Raw genomic sequence first — 22,557 nt, 5'->3', positions numbered from 1 at the left:
ACTAACCAACTTCCTCCTTAACATTATGTGATGTGGCTCATCTTTGTTGGTGATTTGATCTTAACTGTGACTTGACCAAGGATTTACAGCGACATGGTCAGTGACATGATCAGTGACTTGAGACAGTTACATGGTCAGTGACTTGAGACAGTTACATGGTCTGACTTGAGACAGTTACATGGTCTGTGACTTGAGGTTAACAGTGACTTGTTCATAACTGTGACATGGCCCCCAACTTCCTCCTTAACATTATGTGATGTGGATGATCTTTGTCGGTGATTTGATCTTAACTGTGACTTGACCATTGATTTACAGCGACATGGTCAGTGACATGACCAGTGACTTGAGACAGTTACATGGTTAGTGACTTGACCAGTGACTTGAGGTTAACAGTGACTTGTTCATAACTGTGACATGGCCCCCAACTTCCTCCTTAACATTATGTGATGTAGCTCATCTTTGTCGGTGATTTGATCTTAACTGTGACTTGGCCAATGATTTACAGCGACATGGTCAGTGACATGACCAGTGACTTGAGACAGTTACATGGTCAGTGACTTGACCAGTGACTTGAGGTTAACAGTGACTTGTTCATAACTGTGACATGACCCCCAACTTCCTCCTTAACATTATGTGATGTGGCTCATCTTTGTCGGTGATTTGATCTTAACTGTGACTTGACCAAGGATTTACAGCGACATGGTCAGTGACTTTGCCGTTGACTTGAGATTAACAGTAACTTGGTCAGGGATTGAAAGTGACGTGGTCAGTGACTTTGCCAATGACTTGAGGTTAACAGTGACTTAGGCAAGGATTGACAATGACATGGATAGTGACATGGCTATTGACTTGTGGTTATTAGTGACTTGGGCAGTGACTTTGTCAATGACTTGAGATTAACAGTGACTTGACCAGGAATTAACAATGACATGGTCATTGACATGTTCATAACTGTGACATGACCAATGACTTTAGGCTGGTTCGGTATGCCAAGTGGACCCACAAACCTCTTTTCTTCTTTTTCAATTTTTTTTTTGAATGAAACTAAGAATCAAGTTTATTAATCGAACAAAATACACATACCAAGCTCAGCAAAACCCATATATCATTACTGAACATCACACAAAGATCAACTAGCTAGGTAGACATCAGTAACAAATCAATTACCATACTAAGTGAAAACAATTAACAAAGTCGTCTAACAAAAGTATTATCTCTCATACTAGATACAAGAACAACAGCAAGGGCTAGTTGGACCACAAGAAAGTTCCCATAGCAAATTCCTCTTGTGCTGGCCATTCGCCTCTTGTGGCCTAGACAACACCGCTTCCATGCCGCCTCCACTCATTCTGATTTTCTTGTTGATCTAGCGCTCCTTTGCTTCTCTACTTCTCTCTGTAACTCTACGACCCACAAAACTTTCAAGCTACTCAACAGCTTGAAATCACCTGCCAAATTTATCAAATGTAGCAATTAACAATGGAATAATTCAGTTTGTTGACAAGTACACAATGTCAGGTGACATCAACAAAAAGGAATAAAAGAAAAGTTTCATTACAGACAACTAGGCAAGTAAACCTACATTTAAGAGAGACAATAGCACTACTACCTCAACCAAGTCTGTTATAGAAAAGGCAATGTTGCTTATTCAAATTTTATTGACTCGTATTATTCAGGTACCTGAATTCGTCATATGTAAAGAACATGATAATACCCACAGAAGCATTCAAGCATAATCTAAAGTCTTATAGCATACTCAAAGAATCAAAGACATTTTAAATATTTTATTTACAGAAAACAAGATATGAATCGGGAAAGAAAAGATATATAGAGGAGTTTTGTCACAACGTATTGTGATTGTGATTTTTCGTGGTCAGCAGTGAAAACTGCAAAAGGAGCTAAATTGCATCACCAGGCCAAGGAATACATCACCAAAAACAATTCCAGTAATCTGATAGTTCATGTAGATAAACACTTTCTGAATCATAGTCATCTTACATTTTGATAGTTCATGCTCCTGACAACCACTTTCTGTTTTAGTTAAATTAGCTGGACCCTGTAGCAACAAGATATGATTTTTTTTTTTTTCCAACTCCAAATTCCCTAACGCTTCCCTTAATTATATCATCCCTTGCATCATACTCATTATACCAAAATGTCTGCTCAGAAGCCAAGCGTAACAAATAAATTTCATTGAAGACCTCCCACAAAATGAGATCTTCTTATATGTTAGCTGCTCATCACTACTAGTAAGGTGCAAAACAGTCGGAACTACCAAATGGTCAACACACTCAAGGCAACCAGAGTACCACACCACATTTACATTAGAAAACTAAACGCATCACATACATCATTGTTATTATCATTCATTTCATTCCACAGAACAGTGAATGGAGTATTCGGTACCTGGTTGGTGACAGCCTTAGCCGTGAGACGAAAATCCTTCCTCTTCACATACTTGTGAACCAAACTGGTTCGCTTGTTCTGCTTCCTGGTCTTGGTGGTGGCGATCACCACAGACTGGTCTTTGCCTGCAGCCTGAATACTCAACAGTCTTCTTGGTTGCCAAACCTGCTCACCAAACAATCCAAATCGAATCACAACAAAATCACATATTTGTAGTGTTTATTATTAGATGAATTAGAACAAATCAATCCTAGGGTTTGTTATTTTCTGAGGCGGAGTAAAATTACCGGAATGCTTTTAGGAGTGGAGGTTGTAGAGGTTGTTAGGCTCCTTGTTGAAACGGACCGACGGACGCCGGCTTGGCTCTAGCCGAACTGCTTGACCAAGGAGTTGTTTTCTTGACAATCTCCCATATCAACTGTCCTAGAACGGTGGCCATTGGAACCAAGCAAAAGCTGTACGAACCGATACAAATGGATTATTAGATAAATACAAGACTAGAATCCCTAGCTACAAAAATCACAAAGCAGGAATAACTCTCGTAAAGCTCAAGAACGAAATCGGACCTCCTGAGGATCTCCGAAGCAATTCCCAAAAATCAGCACCGCCTCTACCAGATCTCTCCATCTCTACAGGGCCGATTCGAAGCTCCTGCTCCGGCAAATAAGCCCAGAAACGACGGCGTAGGGAGACCGGGCGTACTGGACGCTATTGGAGAGAGAGAGAGATGAATGAGTTTGAATGGATAAGGGTTCACTGAACCCGGGCTTGGGTAAAGGGAGGAAGAGAGAGATGTTCATGGCAGTTTTTGTAATTATTGTTACTTTTAATGGCAGGTTGTAAGGAGGTGACCTTAATTATCATAGGGACATTTGTGTGTTCTGAATTATAACAAAGCACTTCAAAATGACCTCTTTTATCATTGGTCCAAAGAGAAATTTCTCCTTAAATTAATGCGAAAATTCCTTAAATCAAATTTGAGTATTTTAAGTTTCCACAAATAAAAACAGAAAAATCAATTTTATTTCTTTTCCAAAAGTGGACCCGCTCTGTGTCCAGCTCAGCGATCCGCACCTCTTTTATTAAACGAACCTGTAGTCCCCACGTGGAACCATCAGTTCTTTGATATAAACCGTTGATCTCGCATTTTGCTCGTTGAAATCCAACGGAGCACGTCTCCGATCCGCACCTTTCCGTCTCCTCCAATAGAAAACCATCCAACGACCTATATAAAATTATTTCCAACCTATTCATCCCCACACAAATTTCAACGTCTCATTTTCTCTTCCGTCTAAAAGTTTCAGTTTCGTTCCCAAAAAGAAACAGAGAGAATTTCCGATGGCGCCAAAGGCCGAGAAGAAGCCCGCCGAGAAGGCTCCCGCCGCAGAGAAGGCCCCCGCTGAGAAGAAGCCCAAGGCCGGCAAGAAGCTCCCCAAGGAGGCCGGAGCTGCCGCTGGAGACAAGAAGAAGAAGAGGAACAAGAAGAGCGTAGAGACCTACAAGATCTACATCTTCAAGGTCCTCAAGCAGGTCCACCCTGACATCGGAATCTCCAGCAAGGCCATGGGCATCATGAACAGCTTCATCAACGACATCTTCGAGAAGCTCGCTCAGGAGTCGTCGAGGCTTGCGAGGTACAACAAGAAGCCGACGATTACTTCTCGGGAGATTCAGACTGCTGTGAGGCTTGTGCTTCCTGGTGAATTGGCCAAGCACGCCGTTTCTGAGGGGACTAAGGCGGTGACCAAGTTCACTAGCTCTTGAGGGGTTGGGCTTTAACTGTGATTTGGGGGAGAAATTAGGGTTAGGGTTAGTTCTGAAATTTCAAGTTTTAATTTATGGATTAGCTGCTTTTATCGATGTAAGTACTGGTCTTGTTCTAGTGGTTTGATGAAATGAAATTATGTTTATCTAGTTGATCCATATCTCTTCAATTCAATTCCCTGGTTGGTTTTTTGGTTTAATTTCTTGAATTTGCAGTTGAGTTTGAACTATGATTTGTTAATTATAGGAATCCCCTGATTTGACAATTCCCCAAATTGTCTTTTGTTGATGCCTGTATTGATACGAACTGCTTATCTCATATCTCAGTATGCTTATATCTGCAATGGCATTACCAACTTTTGATTTTTGCAATTGTGTACTGATAAACACTACAAATCTGCACTGATTAGTCTAGTATGTCTGGGGTGTTCATTTCTGGCAAGATCTGGACGGTTTTGGAGACTAGACTTTGTAACGACTGGAGAGAAGTAGCAATAGCATACATACCCTGATGCATAAAAGCATGTCATCCTTGTTATCCTTTAATTGGTCACATGAACGATTTTATTCATTTGTCTCTATTATATACTTTGGCCAAACCCTGAAAAAAGATGACTTCTAAGGCAAGGGATAGCTGTGAAACGATGTGAGGAATCTGAGCAAAAAAATTAGAAGGAAACCTCACAACTTGACAATGGTTACCAGTTTTTTGTATTTCAAGCAGTGGACTAAGCAAATGTTTTTGCACTCGTCCTGGTTTGAAAGTTGTGTTCTTTTACTTGTCAATTTGCTATGTATGTTACTTAACAGTGCACAGTATCGTAATGGTGGATGATGTATCATGATTGACTCTGCACAGCAACTGGAGGGGATGATAGAAATGAGTGATATCCCAAAGTTGCAACTTTTGTAGAGGTTAACTTTCTGCCTGGTAAATGTTCATGTATTTGAAACTTCTTTGTACTATATTTTGAGATTGTTGTGACAACATACAAGTATCCTTGTTTTTAAGAAATAACCTGTTCCTTGGTCACTATACTGTTTCGCTGGTCATTGCTGCTGCTCATGGTGATCTACATGCATCTTCAGTCCTGCAAAGGCAGTTTGTACCCAGTCATATATCTGAGATACAATGATGCTTTAAATTGTGACAGGATTATGAAGTCCTGCTTCTTGTTTATAACCATTTTTTCATTTATACATATGTAATAATCATGACGCTTTTAATTATGACAGGACTGCAGGAGGAATGTTGTTTTGCACTTGATCTTAATTTATTGGAAGTACTCAGTTGGACTTGGGGAAACTTGCTTATCTTCAGAAGGTTCCAGGGCCTTTATTCGGATGGGACTATTTAGAACAATGTCAACAATGGTTCTCCAGCTTCACATGGACAAAGCTGAAGTAAATCTCAATTCTTATGATACGAGGGTTTTGCTTGTTGACCTAGAAGTTGGTACTAGAATTCATAGTGGAGTCAAATAATGTTGGGATCATACAGGATTTGTTGAACCAAATTGTGGAATCTGCAATTGTAATAGTCAAAAGGTGGGATCGAGTTATAATTGAAAACGATGGCAGGACTTTAGATTCAGCTGTGGCTAGAAGTTTCACAGGCCACAGCAACTTTAATCTGCAGGATGGTGTTTGGGAGTGATTGAAATACTTCTGAAAGACAGCTATCGTATTAAGGCCATGGTACAATGCGCACCCTTGGGGTTCCTTCTCGTGAAGGTACGCTTATCCTTGCATTCGTATTTTAATAGTTGAAAGTTGAAACCTCTCTTCAACTCAGAAAAATGTAGGAAAACTTGGCATTATGAACCTTGAACTTCTGACTTGAATCAGTCAAACCCAATGGTCTATTGACTTGATTTGGCTTTTTAAAATATAACAACTGATATTTGGTTGGAGTATAAGCAGGTTTGAATTATATTAGGCAGTGGACATTTACAATGTCTTGATGCCTTTTTAGATACAGAATTACCTGCAACCATACATTTTCCATTCATCATAGGGATCAAGAATTGGTAGGAATAACTGACGAAGTTTATATATTGCCCTCTACCACCCTCGACACCTCCTCCACCATACCATTAGCAATCACCACTGGCCACCTCCCCCTCCCTATGTCTACTAGTAATCAGCAGTTCCGTTACCTTCACCTCCTTAGTTGTGCCTATAAGTCTCAAACGAAGTAGCAGTACTTCGCCTTCTAATGTTCTGTACCATTTTCTTAGCTTTCCGTCTGTTTGCAAACAACTAGTTAGGTCTATGAATAAAAAGTTTATTCACAGCCTCTATTGTGTATTTTTCCATCTGTTGCAAGTAGTCCTTGTATTAGCACTCATTTTAATTTACCAGTAGCTCATGTACTCATGTTTACTTGAATTTCTGTCAAATGGGTTTGGTACTTTGGTTGGAGTTGGTTTTGTTGGCGGCGGACCTGGTGGTCCAGCTCCATTCTATTCCCTGCATTGCTGCAACTGCGAAGATGTATCATGTATGTGACCCATCATTTTCTTTATACTAGTGGTCTTGGGCTCTTCGCTAGTTTGCTTTTCCCAATTTGAGGACTTGTGTATTTGTCTCTCCTTTGTAAATTAGTTTTGCCCAAGGTTTTCAATTTTTAATTTATACTGCAGTTCATCTACAAAGTCTTGAATAAACCCAAACATAGAGGTCAGGAACGCAGGACCAAACATATATAGATGGTCAAAGTTGAAATGCAAAGGATATACAATAACAGGAGACTTTGTCCACATTTTGAACATGACCAAGGCTTGTAAATGCATCCGAAACAAAATTCGCTTCACGTCAATTGTGAGTTATAACATCAGACTCCTATGTGCAATCAGCAAGTATATTCGGGTCTTCTTCCACTAGCAAATGAAGTAATGAACAGCCTAACTTCCTACTTTCTTAGCACCGGGCAGCAACTAGATAGGATTATCATTATCTAACTACCAATCTAGCCTCATAAACGTCATCCTATATCTAGTTTGATTAATTGATAATCATTATCTAAAACCTTAATTGTGAAACGTGTTGTGCTCCCTAAGCCTAAATATTATATTTCCTATCATACGAGAAAATCGTGAGAGCCTGTAAGGCGTGAACGATGCATCTGAATAAATTGACAAGCGGCAGTTTCGTAATGAAGAATCAAACTCAAACTCAACGCGCTTCCACCCCCTTCTGTTTCGTCCCCATAAATGTTGCAACAGCCAGCCTATTGATCCATACTAACCCCTTAAACCCACACCTTCCTCCACGATCGATCTTCACATGCCTCACCTCCCATTCTTTCACTCAATCCTCCGAGCCATGGCGTCCAGGTGGCCGCTGGTTCTCTACGCGGCCACTTGGACGCTGTTCCTCACGATGACCGTGGCCATGGCGGCCTTCTCTCCCGAGATGGCTTTTGTCACGGCCATATCTCCGTCATCGGCATTCTCCAAGTCCTGCGCGGGGGAGGGGTTTGTTAGGATACCGTTGGAGTACCCGAGAGAGGCAATGTGTTTTCCGGCTCACATGGTCCGGCGGTCCGGCTTGGATTTCTTCGTCCCCACGGTGTTTGCCGCTCTGGTCGTGGCGGGTTCTGCGTTGGTCGTCAGATCGTTGGCCTTGGGGGTGGGTGGTGGAGGTGGGTGACGCAGAGACCAGGTTGATCATCGTCATGACTTGATGGTGTTGTAGAAACATTTCATGTAATTCATTTCACATCTCTAGCGTTTATGGTTAACAAAGTGGCCATGGGTTATTTTCTTGAATTACAAACATTTGATTGTTAGAGGTTATTGAACTTTTTATGATGGATTTTAGTGAAAACTAAATAACTATGGCGGCTTCTTCTTTGGTTACTGTTCTGCTTTGGCTATGTTGAAGGCTTCTGCTGCCTTCCTTTGACTGTAGCACTTCGGACCTTCGGTAATCACCAGGCACCAGCTAAGTGATGATGCATCCGCGGGTTTCGGCTTTACACCGAATAATCCCTATAATTTGCGTAAAAATAGTTGTTAGACAAAATGATTAAAGAATTGGGTCCATAGCTCAGTGGTAGAGCATTTGACTGCAGATCAAGAGGTCACCGGTTCGAACCCGGTTGGGCCCTTAACTTGTGATTTATTTTTATTTTTTGCTATTATCTTCTTCTATTTTTTCAGAATGAATCATGTTTTCTATTCATGGATTTCTTTTCTGAGCTCGCATATGTCTGTCATTCTCAGCAATATAGTTTTGAGTTTGTGTCAATTATTAATCGAGTTTGTGTTCATTTCTAAGTAATGTTTGTTCCTTGCTTATCAAATTTTTATTTAACAAAAATTGAAATCTTCATAATCAATAGTCACGGCGTAGAGTCTTACATAAACTTAAATTGGATAATAGATACAAATATTCAGAATCCTATTTAAGCAAATGCTTTCATTGAAAATATCTAGTGAGCTCGTTTTGTGAGCAAACTTACAAACAAACTTTGTGTCTTATATCAAAAAACTCATAGACCAACCCTATGTTCACCTGTACACAATGGTGGTACAAATTGAAAGTCACTTCTTAGCAAACTAATAGGAGCAACTCTTTATCTATAAGCCGTTGGAAATGCACCAGTTAAATCTCGAGATATATACCAATATAACCTGACACTTGAGGACCACAGATCGACCCAAACCGCCCAAGTAGGCCAATTCTTGAGCGAAGTAGACCATGATCGCTAAGTAACATGCGAGGGTGGCAAGAAACCCTATTTCAAAGCCAATAGCCCAAAGCTCCCACAATTTTAATGATTAGATTGACCCAAAAATCTTGCGTCAAATGACGAATATTTTGTTCAAATCTCCCCGGACTACTTTAATAGTGTCCGTTGTATATGCATCAATAATTATAATATCGCCGTGCTCAATTCAATATGCGACATTGAGATAAGACACGAAATAGAATAAGAAAGAAAGAGAAAAGGAGAGAAGAAAATGGAGTATAGTGTTGATGTCAGGTGCTAAGCCACAATGCCACCAGATGAACTTTCTTAAGCAATAAATCGTTTTCATTATATATAGGGCTGGATTTCTAAAAAGCATTTGAGGGTTTGCTACTTAAAGAGACAACACATATTTTTTTAGAGAGTCAAAGACTCAAAAGCAAAAAGAATCTAATTCATGAAAATTGAAAACGGTTGGGATTCATATTGATTTACAACAAGCACTGACTTGCAAGTTGCAACACAAATTAAAAAAAGAAATAGCCACCTTAAAGGAATTTAGACTCAAGTCACCCTCAGTGAAGGTATATAAAAAAAAGAATCATGGCTTCGCCCGGGTTCGAACCGGAGACCTTCAGTGTGTTAGACTGACGTGATAACCAACTACACCACGAAACCACTTGTTAATTGTTTTCCTTTTTTAAAATAAATAAAGATCTCTTCTTTTCTTGTTAGGTTTGAGAATCCCAATATAAGTAGAGAGTCTTCTTGTTAAGTAGACACTTGCTTGCCCGACTCGATTTCTCTCTCTTCCTATCGCCTTAGGTTTCTCTCATTCCATACTCTCTCTCTTCCTCCTCTCGAAAACCCTAACCCCCTATTTCTCTCTCCTAGGGTTTCTGCTCTATCCAAAACGATGGATCATCTAAACATGTCCCTCGACGACATCATCAAGACCTCCAAGAAACCCGGATCCGGCAACAGCCGCGGCCGCGCCCGGGCTGCCTCCGGTCCCGGACCCGCCCGCCGCTTGCCCAATCGCGCCGGAAATCGTGCGACGCCCTATGGCGCCGGCGCCGCCAAGGTAAAGCAGTAGATCTCTTGCTTCCCGCTCCGATTTTGCCTTGTTCGAATTAAAACAGAAACAACAAGAATGAATATTCATGAATGATTTGGGGATTCAGGCGCCGGAGTCCACGTGGCAGCACGACATGTTCTCGGATCAGGGAGCGGCCTACGCAGCCTCGGCTGGCAGAGCCTCCGCCATCGAAACTGGAACCAAGCTCTACATCTCTAATCTCGACTATGGCGTTTCCAACGAGGACATCAAGGTAATTTTCCCTTTCTAGAATTGGATCTCATGTATCTGTGACTATGTGATTCTGCTGTTGATTTGATTTTGATTGGGGTCTATATGCCCTTGGTTTTCTTTGGAAATTAGGGAGTATTGATTGTGTCATGAAATTTGTAAGTAAATATTAAGATTCAAACACACATGTCAAAAATCGACATGTAATTATAGAGTATCTCCTTTCCAATTCATAATCCAAACACCAGATTCGAGCCTTAGTTTTGTAGTGAGTGTGAAGTATTTTGCTGCTGTATTAATTCTTGATTGGTTGTGTTGTATTACTGTAGTGTTTTCATTTTTTCTTTGTTCTTTTTTTGAATTTGATTGTGAACAAAAATCTTTGTTTGATTTGATTTTTCTGTATGCTTCTTAAGGCATTAAGTTTTTGGGAAACAGGACTAGTATAGAAGCATTACATTTTTGGATTTTCTAAAATCAGTTCAATTATGTGCAGGAGCTGTTTGTTGAGGTTGGTGACCTGAAACGTTATGGAGTGCATTATGATAGAAGTGGCAGATCAAAGGTATCTTTTGAACTTTTGCATAAATTGGTCCTGGAGAATTCTATTTGTCATGCAGTTGTTTAGAAGAAAAAAATCTTTTTTGTTCTTAGGGAACAGCAGATGTAGTCTTTTCACGAAGACAGGATGCTGTGGCGGCTGTTAAAAGATACAACAATGTAATGCTTGATGGGAAACCGATGAAGATAGAGATCGTAGGAACAAACATTGCAACACCTGGTGCACCTTCCGCTATACCACCCGCTGCAAATGGCGCTTTCAGAAATTCAAATGGTGGAGCTCCCCGAGGGTATGTCTTATGTCCCACTGTTAACTTGAGGTTTTGATTTGTTGCTATGGTCTGTGTGCTCATCCATGTTTTATTTTCTTGTCTGTATACTTCTAATATGTATTTGCTGTGGAATGTGGTAAAAAATTACATAATTGTAAACAGCCCGGAATGATTTTATGGCCTAGAGTTTACTATAATATCTTGAGTGTGAATTAATTATAGTGAAGAATTGTCTGAGCGCTTACCTGACAAAGAATTTTTTCTAACTTCTAGAAAGGAACAAAGAGTAATTTTATTGATATGCGACATTAATGGGCTTAGTGAACACATAATATGATAATATATATGTCCATCTAAGAACCAAGTCTGAAACCTTGATTTGGCATATGCTGAACCCCCCTAATCATAGTTCGGTGGGATGGTGGAGTGTTGTTTTTTGGGCCATGCTGCATCCTAGTGTGTGTAATTAATGGTCTTTTACATCTTCTCTTGACCTTTAAATTATCCCAGAAGCTTAAACTTGTCAATAGGCCTGTGTGATGAAGTTCAGCCCTAGGTGTAGTGCTGAAGTTCTAGGAGATACCTGAAATCCTACTTGTATTATGGCAGTACCTTCTTCTCTTTTATTGTGATCGCTCCTCTTTTCTTTACCTATTGTTCTTTGCTTCTGAAAAGTTTTTAGCAACCTCAGATCCGTAGTTACTCAATCTGTTGCATTGCTATATGTAATCTCCCTAGGCCACAGGAGCATTAATGCACATATATTGCTGCATAAGTGTCCATTTTTTTGGGGGGACTTTGGTGCATGTAACAGTGTTCAATGTTATTTTTAGAAGGAAAAGTCTACGTTGATTCTCTTTTATATAAGTAGTTTGCAGCCTAATGAATAGTATTGCCTTGTAATGTTGTACATATTTACATGTGGAATGAAAGAAAATGCGGCATCATACATCTGGATTAGGTTTGCATTATTGTATTTCATGGTGCTGCCTTGAACATAGCATATGAGGCAAGAAATGTGGCTTGTTGGATAGATCATGACATTTGTTGTTTGACTTGTGCTACAGATCAATTAATATAGTTACTGACTCTGTAGTTGTTATGTATGTTGAGCAGTGGACAGGGTAGAGGTGGCGCATTTGGACGCCCTCGTGGTGGGGGTGGGGGTGGCCGTGGTCCTAGAAGGGGCCGTGGTGGACGTGGAAGAGGAGGGCGTAGTGGTGAAAAGGTTTCTGCTGAAGATCTTGATGCTGAGCTGGAGAAGTACCATGCAACTGCAGAAACAATGCAAGAGTAGACTGCAAGCAATTCTGTTTTATTTAGCCGTATTACATCTTCTGTGGCCATTAGGTGCTTGGTGATTTGACAGCCCTCATCTATGTTGTGTATTTCTATCAAAGTCCTACTTTCTATTGAGAGAGAGAAACTAAGAGTAGGAAGAACTTTTAGAATCTTGCTTATGGAGTTTGGGCTCTTATTATGTTTGTTTAAACATGGGTGTGAAATATGTGGGTTAATGGACAGTGGCAGTACTTTATCTGAACTCCCACTTTTGGACTCATTAGCTTCTTCAGTCCTCTTTTATACATTCATCAAGTTGGGGTATGGAATTGGGAAGCTTGTCTCTATCTCCACGCACAAAGACAAATCTTGCTGCAAGGTGTGAAAGGGTTGAGCCTTAAAAGAAATCACACACTGCTGCGATGCGTTTGGTTCTACTGCATGTCAAGTGCCATACTTCACATGAGGTAGATATCTCTGTTTCACCTGCCTTTGGCGTCTTGTTAATTATTCAAGTTTTGTCATATGTGTTTGGTCCAGTACATATAGCTGGATGGGATTCCAGCTATTTTATGCTAGCCATATCTGATATACTGCCTTAGATAATGATTGGAATTCATGTATATTTGACATGGATCATGACTTCCTGTGCTTTAGAGATATTTGTTGGACTAAGCAATGATAAAATCAGGTAACATAATGTCCCTTCAGGCTTCCTTTGCCTTGAGGAGGGTGTTTCAGTTTTTCCTGATTTTTGGCTTCCTGTTTGCTCTGTCTGGGTAAGAGTCGATTATGCTGCTTGATTGTGAATGTTTTTCATAAACCTGTTGCCCAGATTGAATGTTATGGGAGGTTAATTTTTCTCAACCCCTTTTCAGTGATCATTGGAGCATTATTCAGGTTCTTTGATTCCTATTCTTTTACCGTGATGTCCCCATTTGAGCGGCTTATGGATTTGAATCTTTAAAATTGACTTGCTGGTTCGAGTCTCATGAAAATCATATCGGCCGTACACGGACAGTTAGAGCAGTAGAAATATTGAATCTTTATAGTTTTGCCTTCAGCTTCATCTGAAATTATAGCGCACTAGTTGATGCATCTTCTTGGAGGAGTGGTGCTGGTTACCTTATATGTTGCTTACTAACCCATAATAGCTTTTGCTACTTGGACGATTCTGCTTATTGATTTTGTGATTAATTGCTATGGAATCGGGAGATGTTGGAATTAGTGATATTTGAGCTTTTGAATTTTAGGTTTTAGTATTTTGAAAAAGGATGTCTTAAAAGATTATACTTGGTTAGAAGTATGACCCTTAAGGATATGTTGTAAAGTTCATGAATTCAAAAGTAGCTCACTGCATATCTTTTGAATTTATATATTTTGTCAGAGATTCTTATCTTGCAAGCTCATATAAATTTTGTTAGTAGAATTGTTCAGATAAGACGCTAGTTTAAATTAAACGCAGAGATTTCTGGCTCACAACAATTGAAGGACCGTAAATTCACATTCTGGTCAGTCATATGGAAGCTCTTAAACTCCACCGTCTGAAACCACTCCTGGGTTCATGGTATTGATACCATGGTCTTTGAAAACTTACTGTTGTTCCTGGTTAGACGTCAACGGTGGTGATGGGGGTGCTCCACATTAGGACGACCGCTAGGATTCTTTTTGTGTTAATTGGGCCGCCCAAGTCTTCTAAGCCTAACTGACTCTTTTTTTTTTTTTTGTCAACTCTAACTGACTATTTTAGTCTTTTACCTTTTTAAATATTTTTCTTTTACCATTCCAAAGTCGTGTTCTTTCTATTATTCCTGTTGTAATTTGAAAGGAGAGCTTCTAATGAGAACTATTAAAATGAGAATTTCATGAAGATTTCTTAATTTACAGTTGTGAGACTTTTTTTTTTTTATCACATTTCCGTAAATTAACCGTTAGATATTAAGATATTCATGAATAGATCATTAATACACATTTTGAACCAAATTGATAATTGTTAAGGCATTTAATTGTGGTAATTTATGAATATGAAAGGTTCAGGTTTGAAAGAGTTGTTCGTCCATTGGTTTGATTTAGTGCAGTACCTTAACAATTAGCAATTTGAAAATAAATAAATTTAGAAGTGATCTACTCCTGCATAAGAGTGGCTTCTGTCCACTTGTATAGGTTTACTGGAGTCAAATTGGCGTGTGAGCAACACACCAACCAGAGTGGTTAGGTGACCTTAATTAGAAAATGTTAGCCGTCCTCTTTGTTTTTCATGAACAACCCGGATGAACTAGTTTTGCCGACCCGGAAGTTCGTGGATCGATCCAGTTCTTTCTTCTCCGTCCGACGACGTCTACACGTGGGACCGGCGTGGTTGATTTCGTCTCGGCAACGCGAAGCAGGGTCCAGTGTTCTTTGGTTCAAACGACAAAACATGACTGCAATTCGAAGCTCGAAAACTTCTCGGATTCTCCAATTTCAGCCACTTATTAGCGACGGACGGGTAGCAACAACTTTGTCTCGACACCGCTGACTTATCCATGGTGTTTGTTTGTCTAGATAACAAGCCAACAGAGAGAATCAAACGAGAGAAGCTCTTCGGGGTTTTTAGCAACATTCTTTGTTTTCTGGCAACTTCGACCACTATCAACGGCGAGTAATTAACAAAATTCATCCCCTCTTCGTGCTCTACATGTTTATACCCTTGGTTTTCATTTAACTGTTACGATTGAAGGAGTTGGAATTTTGAGGTTTCTGTTCTTTTCGGGTTCATTGTTCTGTCTGGTGGTTTTGAGTTTTGTTAGCTTATAGCCATTTTGATCTTAACAGAAGCTTTAGAATAGAATAGTTGTTTGTTATACTTGAATTCCAAAAAGAAAACTGAGGACTTGGGAGTGGTGGTTAGCGTGAAAAACTGTTGGTATGAGAGCTGTTGAACAATGACTGAAACATAAGACGTTAGTTGAACATTAACGCTAACGTTGCCAAATAAGGCCACCGTTGGATCACACGAAAGGCTGTGATATGTATATGGTCTTCAATTATATGACACGCCAAATTTAACTCAAGTAAACCTTTACAGACAAAAGCAAACATACATAAACAAGTAATGATTGATTTACCATAATGTAACAAAAAGTACGTCTCACGACCATTTATTAAAAAGTCATCATAAAGCCCTCATTTTAATAAATCCTCATTAGAATTTGTAATTATTTAAGTAATGACACTGTTGCGTTAATAAACAATTCCTTTGTGAACCACGAACGTTGTTGCTGTTGCGAAACTATTGTACCACATCAAACAAGTTGTACACGATAGTATTTTCAGCGATAGTTTTATTTTTTTTCTCAATTACAAAAATCACGCCGGTTATTATTTATTATAGCATTAGTAGGACTCGAGAGATCCCACGCCTCAGAATACAAATTACAAACATCCTTATAAAGAACACATCAGTCTCCCCTGAGGCCCTAACCAAATATCATCGCATACCAAATTAAGCCAGATGAGCTAAACAATCAGCTATATTATTTACTTGTCGAACATGGATAAACTGAAAAAGCAGACATGTAAGCTTTACAATCTTCCAAAGCCCGACCCACTTCTGAGAAATCCTCCACACCTCTACTAAGGGCTGCAATTGAAAGTGGGAACTTTCAACTTCAGACCATCCCTGATGAATACCAGGTAAAACCCCGCTCCACAAACCTCAACCTCCATATTCAATGCGGAGTGAGCATGTACAAATGAGCACCAATACAAGTCAAATCTAATTTAGGACAACAAACAGGTCCAACATATGATGAACTCAAAAGGCTAATGGCAACTACGAACAGCAAAAGCACATGTAATCATCCAAATTGACATTAGCCTTCCTAGCGGTTTTCAGTTTTTGACTAATACAGGAGGCTACACTTTTTGGAATTCCGAGAACTTAAAACTTTGGCTTTTTCAGCTTCTCTAAACTTGAATAGATTAATCCCAACAGAGAATACAATACTGCCTTTATGCAATCCATCACAAAATTCCAACAAGACGAGGGCCAGTACCACGGATACAACAACCGGAAGAACAGGCTTATAAGATGTCGAGGGTATTGCCCAACCTGCAATCAGAAATCAAAGTTATGCTCCCAGACTTGGTAAACAAAAGTAATAAAACTTCTGAAGTTCTGCTTTTCTATTTCTTTTTAAGCATGAGTCTGGGAACAACAACGGTAAGTCCTTTCATTTGATATCTACAATCCATCTTAAGCAACAACAAAGAAGGATAGTCTCTCAAAGCATCATGTACTTGTAAGGTCCCGTGTCTTTGATCTATTTAAACTTGTAGTCACCAAGTAATCTCATGATTTTACCTACAATGGTTCATGTATATGATAAGAGGGATAGTCTCTTATCATGTCACATCCAATAAGGGATAGGAGCATTTGTAACAAGATAATCTACAAAGATAGTAAACCAACAAATAAGAAAATCAACTGCCCTTTAAGATACTGTACAGAAGATTTTTATTTTTCTTCGCAGAAAAAAAAATAAAAAAGGTAAAAAAATCAACTATACACTGTTCCCAGCCATTCTTGCTTTAACATGTACGGAAGGATCCTAACGCATTAATCAAAATCATTTTTAAGCTATTTGAGATAACAAATATGTAACATATTTACAAGTCGCAGACTTCTTGAGCTTATTGCCAATCTAAAATCAAGAGATAACTGAAAAAAGTGAGAACAGAATACCATCTCCTAAATTTGCAGCAAAGTTTCTGGTTTTAAAAAATAACTGTGATGGGATCAGATCTACTCACTGGAAAAAGCAAATCTAAAGCATCCCAGGCAGCATGACGAACAACTCTTGTAGGGTACATTGGACCACCAGGAGAAGTGAAGCTATACAAACAAGTCTTTAACCTTGTACTTGTGGCCATTCTCAGCTCCATGCCTATCAAATAACAAAAGTACATTGATCAGAATACTGGCAAATATAATAATATTCATATGAATCTTTGAATCATAAACGATGTAAAATGGTTAAAAATATTACCCTGGAGAACTTTAATGTGTGAAAAGTAATGGAGCAATACCGGTTCCACCTTCAATTTTTGAAGCTGACCAGTAAAGAAAACATCAACTCAATTTAAACGGAAAACTATATTTGTACGAATGCAATATGTTAACAATAGGAAATAACTTGACGAAAAAAACATGCTCCTGAAGTCCAGAGAATTTTTCAAAATTTACCTGATCTGCAAGTTCAATAACAAAGAAGTCTGCAGGACCACCAACCAGAAAAGCATTCGGGAAAACGGGAAAGTGCCTTAAGAAGCTCTCAAGTTTGTCAACTGCATGAATCAACACATTACAGAAGAATTTGCAATTTATTGTTTCAGGGGTTGAAAATTCTTTACCAGAAAACCTACCTGCGTTATAAAAGAATATAAACCTTGAAAGTAAAAGATACAGATCTCGCTGGACCTGAGAATAGATGAAGAATCAAGTTAATTTCCTCCTAAAAAGTATATTGGCTGTTTCTTTTCTGTCCCTAAAAATCTCAGTTAAAGTTCCACGTAAAAAGGGTAGAATTCCAGACCTGTACAGGAATTTTATTTAACCGGGTGGGTTCCAAAGCAACATCCTCAAGAAGATACTGAAACACAAGAAATACAAGAAAACAATAAATGTCTCATAAAGTTCCCGATAAAGCATATTAATTTCATCCTGAAAAGGGCTCTCACAAGAAAGAGGGATTCAAACCGCCTTGTATTTGACTGAATGTCAATCCTGCAAATGTGCAGACAATACAATCGATAAGTTTGTTGGGTAAAAAACATTATTGCAAAGTATCCAGTGGTCAGTATAGTGGGATGGGAAAGCCACAGACAAAATGCTTAATGATGAACAAGAACAGTGGGAATTAAGCAGAGTAGCAAACAGACTATTCAAACTGTCAAGAAAATTGCAATTGAAAGATATTGTTACGACTTTACATGCCATACAAGGTTCAAATAAATATATCTGTCTTGCTTCTTTTAAAATTCAAGACATATCAAATTGATTTTCACATAATGATTAGTACCAAACACCAAGCAATGGGGGAACAAAATTTACAAACGTATGTAAGTGCCCATATATATAGTTATATATACGCACACATCTATGATAGAAATACCAACTTCAAATAATTAAGGAAGAAAGAACATTCCTATCTTCCTTAGTACAGTACAGGCATTAAGAATTCAAGACAATCTTCGTCTAACTGCAAAGCCATTCCAAAAGCCACCAACAACCAGTTTCATGTAATCTACCATTTATAACCAACATAAGCTAATATCGTACCAGAAAACGTTTGTAGCACCTTGAACAAGAGCAGATGAGAATCGAAGAAGGACTTCAGAGTTGTCAAGTTGAACTTCAAAAAGCTGCCCAAAGAAACTAGAGGATTGATTGCTACCATCACAATGGCATACCAAAGCAAGAGTAAAGAACCAACAATCAACTATAAGCGCTTATTGCTTTAATCATAATTCTGTTGTTCTACTGCAGTCTGCATCCCATGCATGGATAGCATTTTCCCATGAGTAAACTCTAAAGCAATATGAAATATTACCAGAGCAATATGTAAACCCAAAATTCTTTGATTGAATATCTGATAAACAGCTGTAATATTCATTTTAAATAGTAACTACCATATTAAGAATTTCAAAAACTTTCTGAAGCAAGCTCAATCGGTTTTAAAATTTTTGAAAGCCAATCAATATTTTAGTCATAAATAGAATTTTCTGCCTTCTGAAGCATCCAGTTAATTGATAGCTCCAACAACAAAGATTCTCATAAATGAACAGACAAGAAGTAAACTACTTAGTTTGAAAGTCATAAATATCATCCTGTAGAATAGTGGTCGGGAATACTCATCAGCATGGTATAACACAAAGCAGACAATTGCCTAAACGCTCTGGCAAAGTGAGTGCGCAAAAGTGCTGTCAAACTCTTGGGTGAGATAACTGCTCTTTTGAGCCTAGTCTAGTGCCTAGACTGAGGCAAAAGGCACTTGAGGCAAGGAACTCATTGTTGACAATCAATGAGCAGGCTTCAATGCCAGGATTCTATCAATTTTCCCAAAGGATAAGCAATGAGACACTAGGACAATGTGATTCTCTCTTGAAACAACTCATTAACCAGAAACGTTTTACTGAAACCGCACTTCAATATTTGAATTAGACAAGATGAAGAAAATAGATGCAAGCTGCATACCCATTTGTGAAATAACAAGGCGAAAATGTGAGATGCAAATGACTGGCTCCAGAGTTGGACAATCAGATCAAGGATGCGTTTTCCGCTCTCAGGCACCCAAACATAATAGTCAGCAAGTACATCATGAAAGCATAGCTGACCATAAATGCAATCCTCTGCAGAAGAAATTGCATCATCTTCCGGGCTGAGAATTATATCTGACGTGCAATGTCAATACCAACAATGAGATCAGCATTCATAAATGTTGCCTCCGAGATCTAACATTAGTAGTCGAATATGAAATCCTAAAAAATTATAAGACTCTGGACATTAGGAGATGAATGCAGCAATCAAATTTCCATAATCAACAACTAGACTGCACTAATGACTGAATAGTCAATATGCCTCCAAGGCACTTATAGTCACAAAAGGATGTAGAATTTATGCAGTTTGCCCCTTTAAGCAGTTACTTTAACGTTACTGATATTACAATAAAATCTGTGCAGTGCCGATGTGTGAGGATATATAATTTTTTTCTAGTTATTATCTATATAAGAATTTCAAATTAACCGTTCTTGTTATGGGCAAGTGGTGAATCAATGGTCTATGAACAGGGCCAAACAAATATTCACCACAAGGCTTGAATTATTATGGTGGTTACAAGCACCATAATTGATATTCTTAGGACCTAGGGATGGGGCAGACCCATGTGACAGCTATTCCCTAGGTGCACAACCATGTTGTCATAATTTATACGCCGAACAAAATGTTCTACCAAATAATTAGTTTCCAGCCAATTTCAAATCTGATCATCCACACCGAACAATTAGTTGGAAACCCTGAGCACCTAAATTTCCCTCAAGATACTCCAAACTTTCAACAAGTCCAATCCTACTCAAAACAATGTCAAATCGAGATGCAGAAAAGTTCAAATCAAACAAACTTAGGTGTAAAGTAGACACACAGTTTCTCTCAGCATCAATTTAGTCTTCCCAATCCATCAAAAGCAATATTAAGTGTTGGCTGACCTTTGGCCCGCTCATCAATCTCCAAGGCAATGTCAGTAAACAACTCCTGCAACAAGTTGCGGCGCAGTGAGGGAGAAGCTAGGGCCTGCAACACATAAAACACACATGAATCTCTCTCTCTCTCTACCAAGTTAGGTCAGCATTTCTGAGGCGCTTTTCTTGTGAAAGCAATCAAATAAATAATCTCTTAAATCCTTCCATAACTACAACAACAAATTGCTCATCACAGATTCTCCGTTTGCTTCCTTTACAGAAAAATAATTAAAAAAAAAAAAAAAATTGGATTACGTGTTCTAGTATCCAATATTAAAAACTGTATATTAACTTCGCCAGATAACTTTCGAGATAAAAAAAAAAAAAAAAAAATCTTACTATAGTTCGGTTACTCGATTCTTCCCTACATTTTCAGTAACCAAACCAAACAAAAAGAATCGAAGAGTTGAAATCTCAGTTAAAAAAATAAAGAATAAAGAACGAACCCGCTGGAGTTTCTTCTCGATTTCTTGGGTGAGAGCATCGAGATAGGCAGAGCTTCGAGGCGTGAAAGAAGCTTGCGGCATTCTGATGATTACGAGACAGACCTCCTCCTCCTCCTCGACGTCGAGATCATCAACTTAAGCGCATTAGAATCCAAAAGTCGCTAGAGTTCGATCCAAACGCGGCCTTAGCGAAAACCGATACCGGTTTCGCGGCTCCGGTCTTCTTCTTCTGGTGGTGGTGGTGGAATTAATTATTGAAATGCGAGGTGGACAAAGAGCGAGAGAGAGAGAGAGAGTGGGGCGTTGCTTTGGTCTTTACAAAACGAAAATTAGTAATAAAGTAATCTGTGATTTGATAGATAAATAATTGAGATTGGTGATGTGGCGTGGGAGGGAAGCAATGAGATGACGGGTGGAGCCTGAGAAGAAATGTGGCTTCTTCAATGGAGGAGTGCACGGTTACACATTCTCTCTATTTTTCTATTGGATTGATTTGCGGATAATATTAGGGAGATTTGGATTTAAATCAGATCCCCTCCTATGCAAAGTGTGTCTTGCAGGTGAGTTACACGTGTCCAAAAAGTGTGCTGGCACTTACCGCATGCCCCATTCTAGTTGGGCACATTTTTACAATCATCCAAAATAATTACTTAAATAAACGAGTAAAAAAAATAGGAAACTACACCTATCTCCTTGACCAAACTCCAAAACACAAAAAACTCCACTACATTTGTTTTTAGACACTTAAGGACATTTTGTCTTTTCTTCTTCTTTGTTATTTACCTTTCTTTCAGTAAAACTTAAAATTGACGGAGCGTAGTGGGCCCATACTTTTGAATTTGTTTGTTTAACCATATTACAGGTATAAATCTATCCTCTATACTCAAAGGTAAACAATTATTTTTACTATTCATAATTTCAATCGTCGACAGACTTGAGTTAAATGTTATATGCAAAAATACTAGCAAAGAATTGAGAAAAGAAAGAGAAAAGTTGAGAAAATTGAAAGATTTCAGAGAAAATCTTAAAAAAGAAACTCCCGACTACTGGGATATTATTTTTAGACTTCAAACAAGAATCTATAAAATAGAAGAAGATATTGAAAATCTCTTATATATACTCAAAGAGGAACAAAAACCTCTTGACTATATGAGCATTGGTTAGATCCACAAATCACTGGTATCAGAGCTTGCAAAAAGAGCTCAGCAGGGGAATCCCCCCATGGGGACAATATCTGATTTGATCATAGAGAAACTGAATTCTCTATTAGAAACTTCTGATGAAAAATATCAGATCTTGCAAGAAGAATTATCTAGATGTCAGAATCATCTAGAAAAAATTCCTGTTATAATCCACCAATTAGAAAAATTGGAAAACAAACTGGATTATATCAAAGACCTTCCAAAAACGGAAGAAGAAAAGCTAACAAGTGTTAGTAGAAAAATCAATGAACAACAAAAAACGCTGGATTCTATGAAAACTATACTGAAGGACAAGAAAGTGCCTACAGTAAAAAAGAAAGCTAATGGATTCAAACCATTA

General features: G+C 38.6%; 4 protein-coding genes, 3 non-coding genes and 1 pseudogene across 9 annotated transcripts; 4 read left to right on the top strand and 4 right to left on the bottom strand.

Annotated features, from left to right (window-relative positions):
• Window positions 1–1,325: 1,325 nt before the first annotated feature.
• LOC133732301 (uncharacterized) lies at window positions 1,326–21,513 on the bottom strand. 3 transcript variants are annotated; one of them, XM_062159827.1, is made up of 11 exons: window positions 21,016–21,512; window positions 20,537–20,621; window positions 19,530–19,726; window positions 18,615–18,697; window positions 18,014–18,059; window positions 17,869–17,925; window positions 17,699–17,753; window positions 17,520–17,620; window positions 17,323–17,386; window positions 17,087–17,220; window positions 1,326–1,448 (listed from the first exon to the last, which is right to left on the bottom strand). In XM_062159827.1, exons 1-11 carry the CDS (start codon window positions 21,094–21,096, stop codon window positions 1,431–1,433), a joined length of 921 nt encoding a protein of 306 aa, XP_062015811.1. In that variant the 5' UTR covers window positions 21,097–21,512; the 3' UTR covers window positions 1,326–1,430. The 3 variants fall into 3 exon arrangements, with proteins under 3 accessions (XP_062015811.1, XP_062015809.1, XP_062015810.1); XM_062159825.1 differs by lacking the exon at window positions 1,326–1,448 and adding an exon at window positions 16,123–16,385 and having other exon boundaries at window positions 21,016–21,510; XM_062159826.1 differs by lacking the exon at window positions 1,326–1,448 and adding an exon at window positions 16,410–16,977 and having other exon boundaries at window positions 21,016–21,513.
• On the bottom strand, window positions 2,159–2,250 carry LOC133734907 (small nucleolar RNA R24). Its single transcript, XR_009858652.1, has one exon. It is a non-coding gene; the product is annotated as a small nucleolar RNA R24 (small nucleolar RNA).
• On the bottom strand, window positions 2,320–2,845 carry LOC133734258 (large ribosomal subunit protein eL28z-like; annotated as a pseudogene).
• LOC133732302 (histone H2B-like) lies at window positions 3,690–4,325 on the top strand. The gene has a single exon (XM_062159828.1). It carries the CDS (start codon window positions 3,745–3,747, stop codon window positions 4,168–4,170), a length of 426 nt encoding a protein of 141 aa, XP_062015812.1. The 5' UTR covers window positions 3,690–3,744; the 3' UTR covers window positions 4,171–4,325.
• Window positions 7,322–8,009, top strand: LOC133733650 (uncharacterized). Its single transcript, XM_062161298.1, has one exon. It carries the CDS (start codon window positions 7,459–7,461, stop codon window positions 7,822–7,824), a length of 366 nt encoding a protein of 121 aa, XP_062017282.1. The 5' UTR covers window positions 7,322–7,458; the 3' UTR covers window positions 7,825–8,009.
• On the top strand, window positions 8,213–8,284 carry TRNAC-GCA (transfer RNA cysteine (anticodon GCA)). Its single transcript has one exon. It is a non-coding gene; the product is annotated as a tRNA-Cys (tRNA).
• Window positions 9,474–9,547, bottom strand: TRNAV-AAC (transfer RNA valine (anticodon AAC)). The gene has a single exon. It is a non-coding gene; the product is annotated as a tRNA-Val (tRNA).
• LOC133731727 (THO complex subunit 4A) lies at window positions 9,633–12,572 on the top strand. Its single transcript, XM_062159134.1, has 6 exons — window positions 9,633–9,684; window positions 9,726–9,953; window positions 10,054–10,200; window positions 10,675–10,743; window positions 10,833–11,029; window positions 12,128–12,572. The coding sequence occupies exons 2-6, from the start codon at window positions 9,786–9,788 to the stop codon at window positions 12,306–12,308; spliced, it is 762 nt and encodes a 253-aa protein (XP_062015118.1). The 5' UTR covers window positions 9,633–9,684; window positions 9,726–9,785; the 3' UTR covers window positions 12,309–12,572.
• Window positions 21,514–22,557: the final 1,044 nt, after the last annotated feature.

This window comes from Rosa rugosa, chromosome 2 (assembly GCF_958449725.1).
Source record: "Rosa rugosa chromosome 2, drRosRugo1.1, whole genome shotgun sequence".
NCBI lineage: Eukaryota > Viridiplantae > Streptophyta > Magnoliopsida > Rosales > Rosaceae > Rosa > Rosa rugosa.
The sequence above is the reverse complement of the archived record's forward strand: the minus strand, read 5'-3'. Positions and strand labels throughout refer to the sequence as shown.